Source organism: Simochromis diagramma, unplaced genomic scaffold (genome assembly GCF_900408965.1).
Source record: "Simochromis diagramma unplaced genomic scaffold, fSimDia1.1 OVJJ01000816.1, whole genome shotgun sequence".
In the NCBI taxonomy this organism is placed as follows: Eukaryota; Metazoa; Chordata; class Actinopteri; order Cichliformes; family Cichlidae; genus Simochromis; species Simochromis diagramma.
Genome location: NW_024386908.1, coordinates 1,110,809 through 1,130,637, shown reverse-complemented (window position 1 = coordinate 1,130,637; position 19,829 = coordinate 1,110,809). Strand labels below are relative to the sequence as shown.

The 19,829-nt window shown below is 41.5% G+C and overlaps 1 protein-coding gene and 1 long non-coding RNA gene across 2 annotated transcripts in view; both read left to right on the top strand.

Annotated features, from left to right (window-relative positions):
• The first annotated feature begins 28 nt into the window (after positions 1-28).
• On the top strand, positions 29-916 carry LOC120735566. Its single transcript, XR_005696301.1, has 2 exons — positions 29-159; positions 820-916. It is a non-coding gene; the product is annotated as an uncharacterized LOC120735566 (long non-coding RNA).
• A 1,184-nt stretch (positions 917-2,100) lies between these two features.
• Positions 2,101-19,829, top strand: part of hmcn1 (hemicentin 1) — an 83,619-nt gene continuing 65,890 nt past the window's right edge. Inside the window, 1 exon segment of the mRNA XM_040035235.1 lies at positions 2,101-2,866. Within this exon segment, the coding sequence (XP_039891169.1) occupies positions 2,572-2,866 (295 nt within the window). The 5' untranslated portion in view covers positions 2,101-2,571.

The window sequence follows — 19,829 nt, the reverse complement described above, 5'->3', positions numbered from 1 at the left end:
CTCGGACACAAGCATTTTGTTTTATCTTGTACTGTATGTGACACATAAAATGTGTATTTTTAATTTGTATTTAAAATGAGAAAGTCTGTCTGTGGGGTCTGCTCTCTTGAGGTGGAGGCTGAGATAAGTAATAACTGGTCACCTGCTTCAACACTTCAGGTACAGGTGGCAATTTGACCAGATACTGTTTGTTTCATTCACGTTTGAATTTGTAAGTTGAACGCTTGAACTGTTTTATCATAGAAAGACCGGCATTCAAAAACAATTCTGACTGAAATTTCAAAAAACATTTACGCTTAAGATTACACTCCAAACTTTTTTTTGATAAAGCTTATCTGGCTGGATCAGGTGACCCTGAATCATCCTTTAGCTGCTATAGGCTCAGACTGCTGCAGCACTTCTTCACTCATCTGTTGTCACATGTTTATAGAGCGCTGCAGCATGTCTCTGATTAAAACTGGGTTATTATCTAGCATTTATATAATACTACCTTCTTTATATATTTAAGTAGTTTAGCCCAGTCTCTCTCAAACCAGGACACATTCACAGGATAACCCGGCCTCACAGGAGCACTGAGACATTACTTTAGAATTAATGACAGTATCTGTAACTACAGCTGAGAATCATGATGTGTCTGTTAAAAATGAATGTTCCCATGTTATGACTTGTGTGTTTTCATCATATGTCACAGCCACAGGTACACTGGTGGAAATTCACCAATCGCAACACAAACACCTGAGAAAGAAAGAACCTTACAGCGAGCTCTAACTCTTATGTTTTTACACTGAAGCGCCAAACTCCTCACATTTGTTTTTTCAGATGAAGAACTCATCAGAGTGGCTGACATGGAGGTAGTTGAGGACTAACGGTACCTGGGGGTACACACTGACTGTAAACTGGACACAGACGCTGTCTTCAAAAAAGGGCAGAGCCAGCTTTTCCTACTGAGGCGGCTCAGGTCTTTCAATGTTTGTAGGAAAATGCTGACCATGCTCTATCACTCTGTGGTAGAGAGTGCTGTGTTCTTTGCAGCTGTGTGCTGGGGCAGTGGGGTGAAGACGGCTGATGCTGAACAAGCTGGCTGGTTCTGTCCCGGGTGTCCGACTGGAGAACCTGGTGGAGGTGTCTGAGAGGAGAATATTAAAATAGCTTCTCAGGATCATAGACCATCCCTCTCATCCCAGGAGCCATCGGAGCACAAAGACTCATCGCCTCTAAATGCAGAACTGACCGCCACAGGAAATCCTTCCTACCAGTGGCTATGAGACCGTACAACTCCTCATCACTCTGTAGGTGACTTTATTATATTAATCCTATAGGATTAATATGAATGCATTTTATTCCCACAGATTGTGCAATATTATTACTCATCTGTATGTTGAATGTTTTTTTTCATTCCCCCATTACATGCTGCTGCTACTCTTTTATTCATTGCACTTTTAATTCTTATTCTTATTTTTATTTTCATGTCTATTTTAGCGTAATTTATAACAGTATGTTTGCACTGAAGCACCGCAGCAATTTCCTAATGTTGTAAACCTGCTCAACATTTGGCAATAAAACCCTTTCTGATTCAGATTCTAACATGTCACTTGTCATAATTACTCGCGCTGATAATTATGTTATTTTATTTTTTCTGCACTAACTTTTCCTCTTGCTGCATTGAGCATGTTTATGACAAAAGAATTTCCCTCGGGATAAATAAAGTTCTTCTCATCTTAAATAAGAGCAAATTAAAATTACTTTTGCAGTCATTTTTCTGCTGTTAATGTCACAATAAAAACTTCTGATAAACATTTGATTTTCTTTCCATGCAAAACTATCTTCAGTTTTCTTCATGCTTCTATTGATACTGACAATGAGGGTTTTTTTTTTTTATTATTATTATTATTTTTTTTTTTTTTAAATAAAATGGGTCTTTTATTAAAAACCTTTAACACAACTGGGTTAACACAAAATTTGTGTAAAAGCCAAGTTGCAGTCGCTAGATGGCAGTAGTGCTCAAAATCCCCAATACTGCAGACCTTCATTTATTTCAGCTCGTTTCACTTTAGGTGAGCGTCCCAGGCATGTCCAGTTCATGCCCCGGCGTCAAAGCTTACACCAGTATTTAAAAAGAATCTGTCAAAAATGAATTATAACGACAGCTTTTAAGAAATAATCGTACTGTGGTACTTTTGTGTCGTTGCTGAAGTAAAGGAACTCGCCCAAAACATCTTGTCCAATCATAGCGCTGCTATTGTGCATGGGAAGTAGTCTGCGCCTTGGAGACTTTCTGGCCAGCTGAGAGGTGGTCTTTGTATGACAGAGCTGAACAGGGGCTCTGACTCTGCAGATCTGAGGGAACAGGGGCTGCCACAGCTGCTGGGAACAGAAGTTAAACTTGAGCGTTGAGAGGAAACAACAGACTGCAGGAGAACCAAAAAGTAGGCGCTCGAAAGCTGCACCGGGAGATTCCCGTGTTTCTTTCGCTGATGCTGGGAATTTGATCAACTCTTATAAATTTTCAAAACTTTTTGGTGAGAGCCAGATGTCTCTGCCTCTATCTCGAGACTCACTCTGAGTTTCCCAATGGCGAAAACAAAATATCGTGAAACAATGACAGAGAAGACTCCTGGATCACTGATGTGGCTTCCGCTCGTCCTCTCAGTGGCGCTGGCCGCAGGGCAAGACGCAAACACGGGGGCCGTAAAGGAGGACATCCCGGAGGGCGCATCCACCCTGGCGTTCGTCTTTGATGTGACCGGCTCCATGTACGACGACTTGGTCCAAGTGATAGAGGGCGCATCCAAGATTTTGGAGACATCCCTGAGCAGACCGAAGAGACCTTTGTATAACTTTGCCCTGGTGCCCTTTCACGACCCAGGTAATGTAATAAGAGACGAAGAGATGGTTTGATTAGGTCAATTCTGCTTCTTTTTTCTCGTTTTCCTTCTCTTTAAATGTGATGATTTGGTGCTTACTCTTCGCAGTCTAAACAAAAGCAGACAGAGGTGTGACAAATGTGATAGTTTGCTCACAGGCCGCCCTCTGACTGCCTAAACCTCCTCACACCTCCACGGGAGGCACTTCTGGGGCATTTCATCTCGCACAGATGTTCAGCCTGGCGGTCACTGTATCATTAGCATGCCGCCAGGGTTACTGTGTGGCTTTAGGTTTGCAGTGCAGCTTGATGATTATCATCACTCGTGGGTGCTCTCTCATTCTGAAAAGTAATGCCTAGGCTGTATTTTATTGGGCAGTCAAACAGTATCCCTGGCTAGGGGGAGAGAGAGAGTCATACAAGATAAAACATTTCCAAATATTCAACACACACATCTGACAAGAACGGAGTCCTTGTGAAGAGTAATGTGAGACTGAGGACATCAGTCTTATTGGTCTTATTGAACAACAGCAGATTAAAGTCATCATTTAGGGTTTGAATATTTGGGATGGTAATGTTGACTCACCTTTGTCTCTTTAATTGGAGATTATGTATCGGAATTTCAGGAGCGGGACCACGCCTCCAAACACGCTCCTTACGGTTGTCATCTATATAGGTTCCCTCAGTTCTGCAAGCTGTTCATTCTCGTTTACGTGCCCCACCCTCCCTCCTTGTTCTCAATTCTTTAACTTCTTCACTTCTCTTTAGTGCATGAGGATCTGCTAGACTGTCACCAGTCCCCAAACTGCAGATCAATTCATGTCCAAGCATCACCTTTACCTACTAGAACGCTGTCAAAACTAAAATGAGGACGTGGGCCCAGCGAGTGGAAGCCCCTTTCGTGATTATTTCATTCAAAACAAGGTGGCTCAATGGTTACTTTTCACCAGCATTTAAGTGTACCACAATTCAATTCAACTTTATTTATACAGCGTCAAATCACAGCAACAGTCGCCTCAAGGCGCTTTATATTGTAAGGTAGACCCTACACACAGAGAAAAACCCAACAATCACATGACCCCCTGTGAGCAAGCATTTTGGCGACAGCGGGAAGGAAAAACTCCCTTTTAACAGGAAGAAACCTCCGGCAGAACCAGGCTCAGGGAGGGGCGGGGCCATCTGCTGCGACTGGTTGGGGTGAGAGAAGGAAGACAGGATGAAGACATGCTGTTGCATGCATTTAATGTTTAGTTTCCATACATAGCATTCTGCAAAATGTGCTTCGTGAATATTACTTCACAAAGTGCATGAAACACAATGCTTTCATATTTTAATGTCGTATGTAGAGTACCTACATTTTTTCTAAATGCACTCGGAGCAACAAACATTCCAGGATCTGAAGGATGGAAAGAAAAGATGAATAGACGGAGGTGATCTGTGAGGTGAAGACACAGATTCCTATTCCAGATGTTTTTTTCTCTTTTCAGTTTCAGCATGTCACAAATTCTCATGAAGCACATTTCTTCAATCATTGTTTCAGTCTGCTCTGTGCCTAGAATAATAATTATATTCAAGGAGGAAAAAATGCACAGTATAGACAAATCTTACAAATGATGAATTCATTAGTGCGTGCCTCTGTGGGGAAAGTAAATCTTAGGTGATTAGCGATGCTCTTGGACAGAGAGACAGTAGTGAAAGAATGCTGTGGTTTTAACCTGTTTGTGTAACTGAAGGGCTTAATTTAGAGGAAATGTTGACTTCATTGAGAAGTGATTATAAGATTATCCTTTGGTAGTGAAACACAACAGCTCGATTGAGCGCTCCAGCGTCGACTCCTCTCTGTGTTTGTGACGTTTGTCTGCTTCTTAAAGTGTTTACGAGGATGTCAGGATGTGTGCTCCGACACCCCCGGGGGGATAGAGGAATGATTACTGCAGCGCACTGCAAGCAGGGGTAGCTGAGCATTTTGCCAAATGTTCTGACCCCGTCTCTCTCCCACTTTTTGTCCTTTTCCAACAAAATCCCGGCTCCTCGGAGAGAGTCGGTTTTGTTTTATTAAGGGTTTGCTTCATTGTGCCGCGGATCCATTTTCTCTGCTTTGCATCCAACGTGGTGCGATAACGCAGTCCCTCCTGTTTGATTTGGCTGCTTTTAAATCAGAGCTTCCCTTTTTATTTACACTGCAATCCGACACTGTAAACAAGAGAGTGTGTTTGCAATCTTTGTGTCTGTGCGTGCTTGCCTGAACGTGTGTGAAGCAAAAGAGTCAGGAGGATGCCTGGATATTGGGGTCAGGCCTGTGTGGGAAGATCAGTCAGGAAGCCTCCCCCCTTTCCTCCATCCTGCAGGCAGAGAAAGAAAGAAAGGCACAGGATCCTTCACAAGTCATTTTACCACAGTGCAAGGGCTGTGTGTTTACCGCTGAAGTCTGCCTGTGTTCTTAACAATACAATATGTCATTACTCTTGAAATGGGCATTCGCTTAATGAGAGAAGTGGCTGTGCAGAAGAGTCCTGGACAGCTACAAACACGAACATCTCGCTTCTCTGGCTGCAGTCTGACGGTCAATCTGTCAATAAGGACTTCAGGCTCATGCAGAGAAGCCAAAGGTGCGTTGCAAACAGACTCGCTGCACTTCTGGAACATTTATTTGAGAGTTTACAGACAATTAAACTCATTTCACGACGCTTCCGTTCTTCCCGAGCTACGAAACGTGGCCTCTAGCCCAAGACTAATGCCAGTTTGTGCAATTAAAGAAACAAACACTGCATGACAATGTCAGGAAATAAAATGGTAGACACTTATCTGTCTGCATGGCCCTGTTGGCATCCTTACATACACACACGTCCATGTAGCTACCTCGCTGTGAGAGGATATGTTTGTGAGTGTCTGACACTTGCTCGTGTTAATGTTTAACCGTCCAAGGTTAAGACGGATCCAAACCCAGCACCTGGTTCCTAACGTGCCCAAGAAAGTCAGAGAGCCTTTAAACCTTGACACTATGTTGTAGTGCACACTCCAGCTTAATGGAGGGTGTCTAAGGCATTTGGGGGTAGCACCGTCTTCCACTTTAGAGGACTTAAAATAAACTTGCAAAAATGTACACAACAGCATAATCGGGTTTAATATTTGTTTGCAAACCCTTTGCGGTCAGTGACGTCTATGATCTGCGGTAATGCTCTACCAGTCCTATCTTGCATTGTTGCTGGTTTTGATGGTGTCGACACACTACCAGTAGGACTGAGGGTATAGTGAAAATGACTACACTTTTATCGAGTATGGATGAAACACCGTTATCCTTAAAACTGATAGTTAACACCTAAACCTAACACTTTTTCTATTTTAAAGATAGATGAGCTAGAGTAGGGTTGCCATTGTGACTTAGGGTTCTTTGATCTACTCTGAAAATATATGATAAAGACTTAAAAAGATCTACGTTAGGCAGAGAGTATCATTAATCACCGTAATGTCTTTTGTCTCCCTACAATGAATGTGTTTGTGGAAGCTAAAGTCCAAACAGAGAAAGGATGAAAGATGGACAGATTTTACTGACTCATGCCTGCGTGACATCAGCATGAAGGTTTTGAAAATGGAACAAACCACCGACGTGTTTCTTGGAGTTTTGCTTGTTTTATTCTGCACGTTCTTCTTTGTGTTTCAGCTGCGAGATCTCGGGGTTGGTTCCAGTAAGTTGTTGGCCTTCCTTGCTAAAAATTTCCATCCAAGTTATCTAAGTTAGAAGGAGATCAATCAAAGGAGTGCGGAGTGATGGGAGGAGATGATGGAATAGCTTCTGCCTTCTCTGCAAGATCAAAGGCCGTTATCACAGAGCCCTCCATGCTGGCGTTCGCGTCCTTTTCTACCCCTCGTCCCTTTGTTTCCTTCCTTCCAGAGTAGCTTTTTTTTGTCTGAACTGCCCCGCCCGTGTGAGATTACGCGCAGCCGGCGTTTAGCTGGACAGAGTCAGTAATGATGCTATTAGGCAGGAATGCCAAAAGAGAGAGGTGGAGGTTCGGGAGAAAATAGAGGAGGAGAGAAAAGTGTGGCAGACTGAAACTGTGTCTGTGAGTTTTATGTTTTAATGGATGTGGAGTATTAAAATAGGTATTAACTTTTAGGGCTGCACCTCCTGACGTGGCCCAAGGTGCTCATAGTTCAGTGGGTTCAACTCACGACACACGAGTAGAAGGTTTCCAGTTGTCACTGAGCGACTTCTTTCATCTTGGACGCTCATCCCCGAAGACTGCTACAGAAAACCGCTTCACACTTTATCCTTTATGTTTAAAAGTTCGACAGCTTTACAGATCCTAAGGTTCAAGGATCTTCTTGCCTTTTAAAAAACAGTCACATCTAGATGACCCTAGGATTCACTGGCCCACATAACCCCATGCGTAGTAAGTGGCCCATTCGTGAAGTATTTGTCAAACATTTTTCTCTCTCTGCTGTGTGAACTTGTTTTCTAATCTCCACTGGAGGCTCATCAACCCGAGGTTCAATGTCCTTGTGACCTTCTAGACTCTTTGACATCACTGTCTGGGCTCCTGCCAGTATCCCTTTGACCTTTTGTAGCTCTGCTCTTGTTTGTGTTTTTTGGATAAGTGTCTGGCTGTCAAGACATGAACCTGAAACAGAAAGCAGTGGTGAAACAATTTCATATAAAAGATTTTCCACACACGTCATCATCTGCGAAGGAGCGGTGCTGGACAGTGAAAAATGTGTGAGCTTGCACTTCTGTATAATTACATTGTTAAGTAAGTTGACGGGTTAGCTTGTGACTATCATGACCAGACGTACAATATTGTGTAAAAGTCTTGAGCCATCCCTTTTCTTTTTATTTTTCCAGTAAAATCAGAAATAGGCGTTTTAATGAAATGCTCAAACATACACAGAATTACAGCATATAAGGCAAAAACAGAGTTTGCACAAGTCTAGAAAGCTTGAAAGTCAATATTTGGTATGATCACGTTTATTCTTAGAGACAGTCTGAACACTCTTAGGAAAGCTTTCTTGTCATTTCTTCAAGTAGTCTTTAGGAAAAGTGCTCCAGGCTTCTTGAAGGACAAAGCTTTGGCTGTTGGCTGCCTTTTGTTCTGCTCTGTGTCCTGATGATCCCACTGTTTCAGTAATGTTTCGATCTGAGCTCTGGGGAGGACGGATCAGGGGCCGATCGTGTTCCACTGCTTTTCTATCCAGGTATGTTTTTGATGCTGGTTTTGGGATCATTGTCATGCTGAAATATGAAGGTGCTGTCACTCAGATGCTATCCAGATGGTATTGGATTAAAAGTCTCACTGCAACCCTTTGACTAAACAGCATGAATGAAGCAGTGCCAAACATGACAGAGCCTCCACCGTGCCTCCATGGCTGAAGACTCTCACTGCTGTGCCTCTTTCGATGTTTCTTTAGCAGAGATGGGCAGTAACGCGTTACTTGTAACGCGTTGCTGTAATCTGATTACTTTTTTCAAGTAACGAGTAAAGTAAGGGATTACTATTGCAAAAACGGTAATTAGATTACCGTTACTTTCCCGTAGGAACGCTGCGTTACTGCGTTACTAAAACCGTGATTTTTTTTGTGAGAATGTCTCATGACAGTGACGTAAGCGAGTGCGCCGTTAGTGACAACAGCTGTGTGCAGAACAACAATGGATCATATATCAGTGCGGGAGAGAGTATGAGCGTGCAGCGTTTAAAGCGTGGAAGTACTGACCTTACTTTGAGTTTGATTCCATACAAAGTGACAAAAACATTAGTGTCTGCTGTGCGTGGGAAGAAAACTTCTTTTTACAGCGAAAAAAAAACCCTAAACTTCCAACAAGCACCGAGTAGCTACGACGTAATGGGAAACTCACAGAGAAACTCACGGATTCTTCCACTGACCGCGGCACACCTGCACCAGGGTAAACCTCCACCTACCCCACTCCTGCTTTACAGGTGAAAATAGAGCAACAGGACCGCTGAGTCTTTGACTTTATTTATTTTCTGCTGTGTTTTACTTGCATCTATTTGAAAGACTGAGTGTAAACACAAAAAATATTTTATTTTATGTGCTGGAATGTGCAGAAAATAGGTTTAAATGTTAAACTAATTTCTTCCAGTCAGAGAATGGTGCATATAATTAAATTTTTGCTTGATGCATAAAGTTAAAAGATTAAAACTAATAAAACAAGTTTTAAAAAGAGACTTTTCCATTTGATTACATTTTGTATGATGGATTATGCAGAAAAAGTAGAATTGGGCTGAAAGATCTATCGCTTTATCACCTCTTCAGGTTGTAAATCGTGTTTTTAAAAAGTAACTAAGTAACTAAGTAATTAATTACTTTTGAAAATAAGTAATCAGTAATTAGTTACTGATTACTTTTTTCAAGTAACTTGACCAACACTGTTCTTTAGTATTGATTTTCAGTCCAATTCTTGTTCTTGCCTTGTTCTTGGCACATCCCCGCCTTTTTTCCCTTCATTAAGAGCGGCTTCTTAAAAGCTAACCTCCTTACTGAAACCATTTCTGATGATGCCTTGGTGGACTGTACATGGAGGAGCTCGAGGCCCAGATGCATCTCTCAGGACCCAGCAACACACCCAAACACGTCAAGTTTTCAGCTAACAGCTTTTGAGAATCACTATGTTGATGTAAAATACTGTGATCGTTAATATTTTTGTAGATTCAACTAAAGAAATGGGAAACAAATTTGTGTCTTTTGTGCGAGGCTGCTGGTTCATCCCCTGAGTTAAGTGTCTTGTGTATGTTTGAATAATTCATAGGTCAGTGGTAACAAACACAAAAAATATTCCTCTGAGAACAGCCAGGTGCAAGGAATGAAAATGATGTAATTTTACATGGTCTGTCACTTCACTTCAATTTTATTTTATTTATACAGCGCCAAATCACACAACAGTCGCCTCAAGGCGCTTTATATTGTAAGGTAGACTCTACAATAGTAGATACAGAGAAAACCCAACAATCATATGACCCCCTATGAACAAGCACTTTGGCGACAGTGGGAAGGAAAAACTCCCTTTTAACAGGAAGAAACCTCCAGCAGAACCAGGCTCAGGGAGGGGCGGGGCCATCTGCTGTGATTGGTTGGGATGAGAGAAGGAAGACAGGATGAAGACATGCTGTGGAAGAGAGACGGAGATTAATAACAAGTTATCTATGCTTGTGTCCAAGTTGTTGCGGTGCCTAAACGTTTCCTGATTGTGAAATATCTAAGAGGGAAGACTTGATTTGTTCACCTGTGGCAGTGGGCCCAAAGACACCTGAATTTAAAAATTAAAATGTGTGGCCAGTACTTTTGTCCATATCGTGTAGCTGACACTTTACCAGCTAAAAAGATTAGAAACTGGCTAGCTGCTAATGTCTTTTTCTGTCTTTGTAGTGCACATAATGGTGGTACACAGAGTGCTTATCAAAGCTGAGGCTGAGATTAGGGAAAGTGACCCCCCCCCCCCCCCCTTTTTATTAAAAAATGCAGTGCTGAAATGAACTGCATAGTTGACTGATGATTCTCTGTGAGCTCACCTTTTCTGCTATTTCGCTCCTGCGAGTTAGAAATACGTTACTGTTGCAAATTAAACACACGAGCAGTTTGGTTTTAAGGATTCAGAGCTATGTAATCACGTATTAAGCTAAATTATACCACTCGTGTCCCAAACATGTACTCCTGTGCATGTTTGAGAGAACTGTTCAACTGCAGACAATATGGTAGCCTTGATCATTTTGGAAGATTACATTGCTCTTGTAATATCTCACTTGGTCCACACTGAAATGTTACAGATGTTGCACCTAAAATGTACTAACACTCAGTAGTACCGTGTACAATTTACACACTAAAGAATAATAAATCACCGCCTTGGAAGTCACAGCCAACATGAGATCATGCCATTGCAAACCATGGGAATGTTCAACTTTGGCGTCAGGTCTACATGAGAGTAAATCTAACGTGTTCCAAATGAGTCCTCCAGACTCTAAGTGTATGATGCAAAACAATGAAATCAGATGAATTTGTTAGCTAAAACAATCCTTAGAAAAGTAATTTCCTCAATAATGTAGTCTAGACATCTACTGATTATGCTGTTTTAAAGACAGCCTCAATGAAAGGGCAACAGTAAAAGTGCAGAGGCTGGGCTTATTATTATGAGTAATAAAGCAGTAAAAATGCAGAATGGCAAATACTCAACATACAACATCATACATGTGTGCCTGCAGCTGGTATAGCTGGCACCAAGCAGCTGGAAACTACCCATTTGGACTGTGTAGTGGGGCGTTTGAAAGTGTGGTTTGGACCAAAAAACTAACGTAGTCAGAACACGGCAGCTAAAATGAAAGAAGCCTTTAAAAGTCCCCAACCAAGAAAAGACAGCCAGCGGCAACTGTTATCAAAATCACCTGATATCCTCAAGGACTCGGCTCTCCTAAATGAAGTTAGATGACTTGCTGCTCAGACCCAGAACACATGGTAAGAGTTAGGGACAGGTCAGATAAATATGTCTGACCCAGAACAGGAAAACAGTAACCTTAGACGTGCAGCAAAACCCTCAGTTTGTGGAACAAAATGGTCAAATTCCTCTGAGATTTTCTTATAAACCACGTTTTGTGCAGCGTTTCATATCAAATTTAATGTTGCATCCCTCTGATGCAGACAGTATACATACAATTAGGGTATAGTGAGGTCTATTTATTATAATACAGATAATCAGGTTATCAGAATAAGTAAATGTAAAGTAAATAAACTCTCCAGACCTTCTGAAGGTCTTTGAGTTTTTTCACTAATTTTCATTTCAGTCCTTGGGCTTGGCCACTTTGTGTGTTTGTTAAGTTACTTAACGCTGAACTCTGAATCACCCAAGCATGAAAACGATGCCTAACTCATGAAACGAATCTGTCGTCACCAGACAACTTAGCAAAGAACCGATTTTAAATTGTGTCTTCAGGCACTTTGTTACTAGCAGCCTGGTGCACAATCACATCATTTGTTCCAATTTCTTAGTTGAATCTTTCACACATAAAACATCACAGAACAGTCTCGACAGGCGTGAAATCGTCTGCACCAGGAAGTTGAACAAAACCACCTACAATGGATGAACAGTATCGAAAATCATGTCCTTAGGAAATAGGAAAGAAATCCAGCAAAGACCTGGCACAGGACACAGGAGATAAATCTGGCCGCTCAGTTGATCCATCTACTGTTCACTGAAGCCTCATCAGAAATGGTCTCATTGGATTTGGCTGTCAAGAAGCCTCCCCAGAGCCCAGACCTGAACGTTACACGGCAGTGGATGGAGCAACATCCAAAGATGATGTCCTTCGAGAATCCTGGAGAACTATTCCTGAAAACAGCCCAAAGAAACAACGAGACAGCTTGCCTAAGAGATGTGGTTCGCAAATAACAATGGTTGCACCAAATGCTGACTTTCAAATTCTGCTTTTGCCTTATTTGCTGTATCGTGTGTTTCCATGAATCACTGCACCTACTGCATTTCCCATTTTCTCAGCAAGAGATGAAGAAATGAGGGCTGGCTCAAGACTTTTGCACAGTACTGTGCAAAACACTTCCAGTCTCCAAATGTTCTGTATCTACAGGATGTGTAATTAGGAACAGTAACTCACCACAGCCACTTTATAAAGTGATAATATGTCATATTATGTTTATAGCTTGTTAACTTACCTCAGAGTGGCCAAAAATATGGTCTTCCTGTTTTATTTAAATGTTGTCTACCTTGCCAGATTTAAATCTCCTTAAATTGAGTCTTTACATGCTTGTAAAAGGTTGCTGATGGCATAATAGTGGGACCATGAAGCTGTACCTGAGCAAGTTTAGTCAGCGTCAGTATATGAGCATGGACAGAAACACGAGAGCTGAGTTTGTGGTTTATTTTGCATCAGTGAAGCCTGATCACTGTATAATTGTTCTATGGTGTGTACGGTGGTGCTAAAGCGTTTCATAATAAGCTCCACGGCTGACGTCTCATTCACTACAAGAAGAAAAGCCAGAAGATTTTAACTGTGTGGATTTTTGCTACGTATGTATCTCACCATCAGCATTTAGGCAGTCTGTGCTGGGGGGAAGTCATATATCACAAAGACCACCTTAGCCATAACTAGCTGTGTTTGTAGACCTCTCCCTTTATAAAGTATGCATCTATGTTGTGTTATTACCTCACAATTAAGGATTTAGGGTGAAGCCTGAGCTTAATCTGATGGTTTGGTACACGGTATCCTACGTCAAGCTGATGAGAAGCACATGTCGAGCTCACGGCCAGTTTTACATTTTCAGCAACACAGCTGGACAAACCTTTGTGCCATGGCACACCGTTTGGAAATCACCGCTGCAAACATCTGAGTGTGCATCTGTGTGTGGTCGACAGCGCTGATCTGCTGCATCTGAGGTTTCTCTGTCTGCTTCAGCTCAATTAGAATTTCCCCCGTTAAACAAAAGAGCCATAGTGAACCGAAAACGCCGCCGGTCTCTTGTGAGCAGGCGTAATTACAGTCTGTCATAAAATACTTATTCATGAGCTTTGCAGTTCTGTGGTTTTAATATTGAAGTTGTTGCCATTTATTCTTAAGCCTTCTACTTTTTGTTTTTTTAAAGAAAATGAATGCAATTACTGCAATTAAGAAGCTGCATTTAGCAAAGAGAGAGTAAATTTTAAAAATCAGGCCAACCAGCTGTGAGTGCTTTGACTTTTCTATAATGGAGACCAAGAAACATCACAAGCAGCAATGTGCTTGTGGCCTGTGCCAGTTTTCACCCTTTCTTAAAAGGCATTTGCAGCCTTAACTGTCACAGTGAGACACGTGAAGAAAGCCGTTCAGTTAAGGCTGGAAAACATTACGAAACAAAAGGCAACGGCGAAACTAAACAATAACCTAAACTGGGTGAACTAAGATTAAAACATGAACTGCCATGGATACATAGAAAAACCTGGAAATATGACATGAACACAGCAGACGACCGGACGAGGAACGAATGAAAACACAGAATGAATGCACACAGGAGGTGACCAAGGGAAGTGGAAACATATGGGGACATAGCTGATTCGAATGAGCGTAATGATGTCACAGGGAAAAGTAAAATTGAACACATTGAAGATAGAAACCAAGAAACCAACAGGAAGTATGGAGAGACGTAGACATGACAACACAAGCTTGACAATATGGAACGCACAGACATAAAACACATGACAGACTAGTCAAAGGAGCTTGCAAAGAAAAGCATCTGGACTTCTTTAAGTTGCTTGAAGACGTTTCACCTCTCATCCAAGAAGCTTCTTCAGTTCTAAGGTCAAATGGTGGAGAGTCCCAGATTTAAACCTAGTGGGAGTAACCCCCCACAGAGGGATAAAGGACCCCCTGATGATCCTCTAATCGTCTGAGCCAAGGTGAAACTGGGTGTGGGTCCCAATCAGCCAGAGTTTCGGGTGAGCTCATTGTGAAACCTGGCCCCACCTTATCATGCGAATTCCTGCCCAGACCTCTACATTGGAGAGACCAAACAAGCACATGGCACAACATAGAAGAGCCACCTCCACAGGACAAGACTCAGCAGTCCAATCTGCATCTTAAGGTCAAAGGTCACTCTTTTGAGGATGCCAGTGTTCACATTTTGGACAGACAGGACAGATGGTTTGAAAGAGGATTGAAAGAAGCATCTATGTCCACTGTGAGCGACCATCTTTGAACAGAGGCGGTGGTTTACGACACCAACTGTCTGCCATCTATAATCCAGTTTTGAGTTCCCTTCCCAGACGCCTGAACGCCCACTCGCATCCTGGGCCATCCGACCTCAGGAATTCGCATGATAAGGTGGGGCCAGGTTTCACAATGAGCTCACCCGAAACCCTGGCTGATTGGGACCCACACCCAGTTTCACACCTTGGCTCAGGCGATTAGAGGATCATCAGGGGGTCCTTTGTCCATCTGTGGGGGGGATACTACCACTGGGTTTAAATCTGGGACTCACCGCCATTTGACCTTAGAACTGAAGAAGCTTCTCGGATGAGAGGTGAAACGTCTTCAAGCAACTTAAAGAAGTCCAGACGCTTTTCTTTGCAAGCTCCTTTGAATAGGAACTTATAATTAAACCTCACATAAGAAACTCAAAAATACAGAATAAGCTCAAAGTGCTGGGTCACAGACAAAGTCTCTGACACTAAACAGAGGCAGACATGCTGCTCTGGCTCATCAAGTCTGCACCTTTGTCTTCTTTATCCTTCTCACGAACGCTGCTTCTTTCTAATGTGCTGTCAGAGCAATGTGGTGGTTTTGTAAGATCCTGTTATGACCATAAAAAAGCATCCACGGGAGTCATGACCACAAGTTTTTTTAATATCTTCAGTTTTTCATAGGTGAAGCTGATAGAAGGAACATTCATCAGAGCCTGATCCAGAGACTTTTATGTCCGTTACTATTGATCTGATGAAGTCACGGACACTTTGTAAGTGAAAACATACAGAGCACCAACCATTTGATCATAAATCAGACCAGAACTCTGTCAGTATGAAGTCATGTGTAAAGAAAGGCTTTAGAGGACTGTATGCAGTGTAAAGTAATAAACACAGTCCATTTTTCAAAATCCCATTTATCTAAAAATCTATCCTTCAATTATAGACCAATGTGACCTCCTCTTGCAACCTAAGCCATGTGTTTTTCTTCTGTCCAAGTTTGCATTAATCTTGGAGGGATTTCTTTTCCGTACTTTCAGAGGTTTTTGGAATTCAGATCCAAGAAGATCCTCTAATTGGCATATTTGGAGTTCCAATGACCCCTCTTAATATATCTCCCCAGCAAACTGATATCTTGGTTTTCTGTTCCCTTCTTCTTAGACGCTGTATTTTACTTCTTTAGAAATCTCTTACGCCTCCATCTGCATCACTATGGCTTAATACTGTCTGGACATTTTTGAGGGTGGAGAAGATCTCACTCACAGTGGACATCCTTTGTGGGATATCTGAAATCTTCCCTTCTCAGTATTTAGAGCAATGCATTTTACCCACCCTGTGACTAAATGGAAAAGATTTGTGATTTCCTCTTATTTAATGTAGACATAGGATTTAAGCACCCCCTTTCCCTGTTTTATTTTTATTTAAATTTTTTTCTAATTTACTTAGTTTTTCCTTAACTTTCTGTTCTTGTGTAGGTATGATGTTTTTATATTTTACTTTGTTTTTTGTTTAAAAAGAAAAGTTTAAATGTTTGAAAAGATCTAATGTCATATAAGATGATACAATGTATATAAGTTTGTATAATCTCTCTTTAAAAAAAAGATGTGATCACATACACACAGAATAAAATTGCAGTCAATCTAAAACACCCCTAAATTGCAGATTTGTGCTTCCACAAAGCATTTAGTCAGATAGTCAGAGGATAGCGAGACGGCAACATTATTTACTGAGTTTAAAACGTCTGTTATGGTAACATCTGGTTTCAAAAAGCGCTGTGGCATACGTGGCTCGAAATGTCTTTTATATTGCACAGTGAAAAACAAAATTAAATTCCGAAATAGTTTAGAAAGGTAAATGCGCTCCAGATGGAGCTTGCTGTTGTTTATGCTTTGCAGACCGTTGTTGAACACAGCTGACAAACTGTAGGGGTCAAAGGTCAGTGTTGAAGACAGGGTCAGGGCGGGCTCTGAGAACATCAGCTTTAAGGAAAGATCCGGATGCTTGCAACTCATCTGAGTACTTCTTAAAAAATACCACACATTCCCATAAATGACAGTGATAAATTTGCATAGACGCTCATGCACACGGGACACGTTTAATTACTGTGAGCCGTACCCTCGGGTCTCATCCTCCTCTGTGCTGTGTCTCCAGCACATGTTATCCTGTCAGATGGATAACTGACTCTGGATCAGGCTTCTCGTGGGTCTGTGCATCTGGGAGGGATTACACAGTGAGCATCAGTTGTGGCCCTGTTTTTATTTGTGCGTAGCATCGTCTGATCATTCAGTTCCATTAATAGATATCTGTGGTTTCGGGGCCCATTGTTCCCAGTCACATTCAATTACAAAGACTAACGATCACCAGGAGAGGCAGGGCCACAACTGCCTGGTGCTTCTTCTCTCTTAGTTTACGTCACAAGTTTGATGTTTGGTGCTTTGAAATCCAGCGTGCTAACAGCTCTGTTGCTTCAGGGTAACGTTCAGTCATTAGATGTAAATTGGGGATGGTATGCAGAATAACAAGATATAGATTAAGAGATTAGAAAGGAAACGGAAAGACAGAAAGAAGAACTCTGGGCCAACAATGAGCAGTCTTCTGCTCAGTATCTTCACTTAATGCGTCGTCTTTGGATGTAGAGTGTGTGAAATGGTCTGCAGAAAAACACTGGATTGTGCCAGGTTAATGTTTCCCCTCTGCAAACATCGCGGATGCATGATGGAAATAAAATTGAGCACAGTGAGGCGTCAGAAGGAGACTTCTAGGGAATCACTCAAAGATAGCGGGAGCTGCTTAGAATTGAACTTGACCCTAAAAAACCTGACCAGCCAAATTTACCAGAAGAGGTTTTTCCTTTTTATTGATAGAGTCGTGTCTCTTTTAATTCGGACGTCATATTTTATGTAGTTCTTTTCTATTCTTTTCTTCTTCTACCAAGTAGAAGTGTTAGCGCTTGTGCTTGAAGTGTGGTTATTGCTCTGCAGCAGTGAGGGAAAGAGTCGCGTGACTGTCAACACCAGAAGTAATGAAATGTTATTTGGAATAAATGGACATTATTATCCTGTCAGACTAACTAACCACTTCCTCTCCACAATACTTTCCCCCCATTTAAAACAGACACACATGAAGTTAGTAAAATGTAGGAATTAATCTTTCTCAAGATTACAATTTCCTGTTTGGTAGAGTCTTTCGGGCTGATATCACGCCTGGTGTCGCAGTAATGCTCGCCAATTTAAACAACAAAGAAGGAAAACAATTTGGCGCTTCTGTTTTTTTCTTCTTTTTTGGATGTTAGTCTTCTTTTTTATTTGTTTTGTCCTGTTTGCATGTGTGCACTAGTGATGCCTATTAGAAGTGATCGGTGCACGTTGGGGTTGTTGCAGAAAACATTGCTGGAACATTATATGCACCGTGTACAATGTAAATGATTTGTTACCTCGAGAATCTGCAAACCTGTTTGCTGTTATGTGTATAGTTTATAGTATGATTTCTGGACACTTTCCTCACCGACACACTGTAATTGCCTCGTGCTGTGCATTTCCCCGTGGGGCTGATTAGGTGAATTAAACTCCAAACCTGACAATGAAGATGACAGCCACTCTTATTCTGGCAGACTTTGCTTTGAGTCAGCAGAATGGCAGATATTTGTGTTTATTTACAGCCTCTGCTGCTGTTAAGTGCTATAACAGCTACATGTTGTGTAACCTGTTGGATTTTTGTTGGATTGGAAAGCCACAGAGAGTCTCCTACATGACCATTATTTAAGAAAATAACATATACAGTACTGTGCGAAAGTCTGTAGCCAACCCTAATTTCTCTTTATCCTGCTAGAAAAATGGGAAATAGTTGGGATTCACGTGGAAATAAAGTATACAAGGCAAAAATAATTTAGCCTAACAGGTTTTAAAGTCAGGTGGTGTGACCACCTTTATTCTTCAACACAGTCTGAACTCTCTTAGTCAGCTAAGTAGTCTTCATGCTTGTTGAAGGACATCCTAACCTCTTCTTTGTATGTTGTACTCTTCTCTGTCAAGATGATCCCACACTGCCGCAGTATTGTTGACCTCCAGGCTCTGGGGAGGTCATGACTGATAGGGTTCCACTGCATGTTTTTCTATTCATGTGTGCTTTCACTGCACTGGAAGTGTGTTTGGGATCATTGTTATGCTGAAAAACAAAGCTGTTACCAGTCAGATGCTTTCCAGATGGCATTGCATGGTGGATCAAAACTTGACTGTACTTTTCTGCATTTATAATTCAGCCGGTTTTGACAAAATCCCCGACATCAGCCAATGCTTTTGGGGATGCTCACTGACAGCAACTGAACCAAACATTTCTAATTTGGATTCATTACTCCATAAGGTCTCTTGCCACTGATTTTCAGTCCACTTCTTGTATAATTTGGCAAACCTCACTTTCTTTCCCCCCCCCATTTTCCTTCCTTAAGAATGGCTTCTTGACAGCTACTCTTCCATTCAGGCCAATCCTGATGCTGCTTGAGGAAACAGTAGATGGATCCAGACGCATCTCTCAGGCTGTGCGTCAGGTCTTTGCTGGATTACTTGCTGATAAAGATATGACAGTTTTTTTTAGATAATAGCTTTTTGGGAATCACTGTGTTGGTACTATTTTATGCCTGCAATTAAGTCGTTTAGCAAACAAAAACATTTCTGTGAAAATGATTGAAAAAGCAGCCAATGTCCAAAGAAAAACCTGGAAAACTGATGCTCACGACAACTTTAAAAATAAAGAGAAATCTGGCTCCTTGGAAAGAAAATATAAATAAATGAAGGACGGCTCAAGACTTCTGTACAGTACTTTGCATGTACTGCACACTGTGGCTCGCTAATTCATTTTGAAACAATAGGCTCAGTGCTAATGAGTTGTTAATATAAATCTTGAAATCTCGAAAGTTCTGTTCACCGAGTAAACATAACCTTCAATGGCATTCCTGAACAGAAGATACACTTTATGTTGTGTCTTTTATTGTTAGGAAACTGCATTTCTAAGGGCTTGGTTGTTAAGCTTTTATTAGCAGTACGATTGTGAGCTAACATCCACTTCTTTGACCTCAGGAGTGGAAAAGAAATGAAAACCAATGTGGACTATAAAAGTGCATAAAGCTGCATAAAGTCTCCTCACTGTGGCAAACAGAGAACTTTAAACCTTTGAACCAAACAATTATATGACATCATGGTCATAACTCATCAGCAATTAGCTCTAAATTATACAGTTATGACCATTTTCAGTCATAACGCAGCTTTCCTCAGAATCTCCCATGCGCTGGCTTTGAAATTCCTT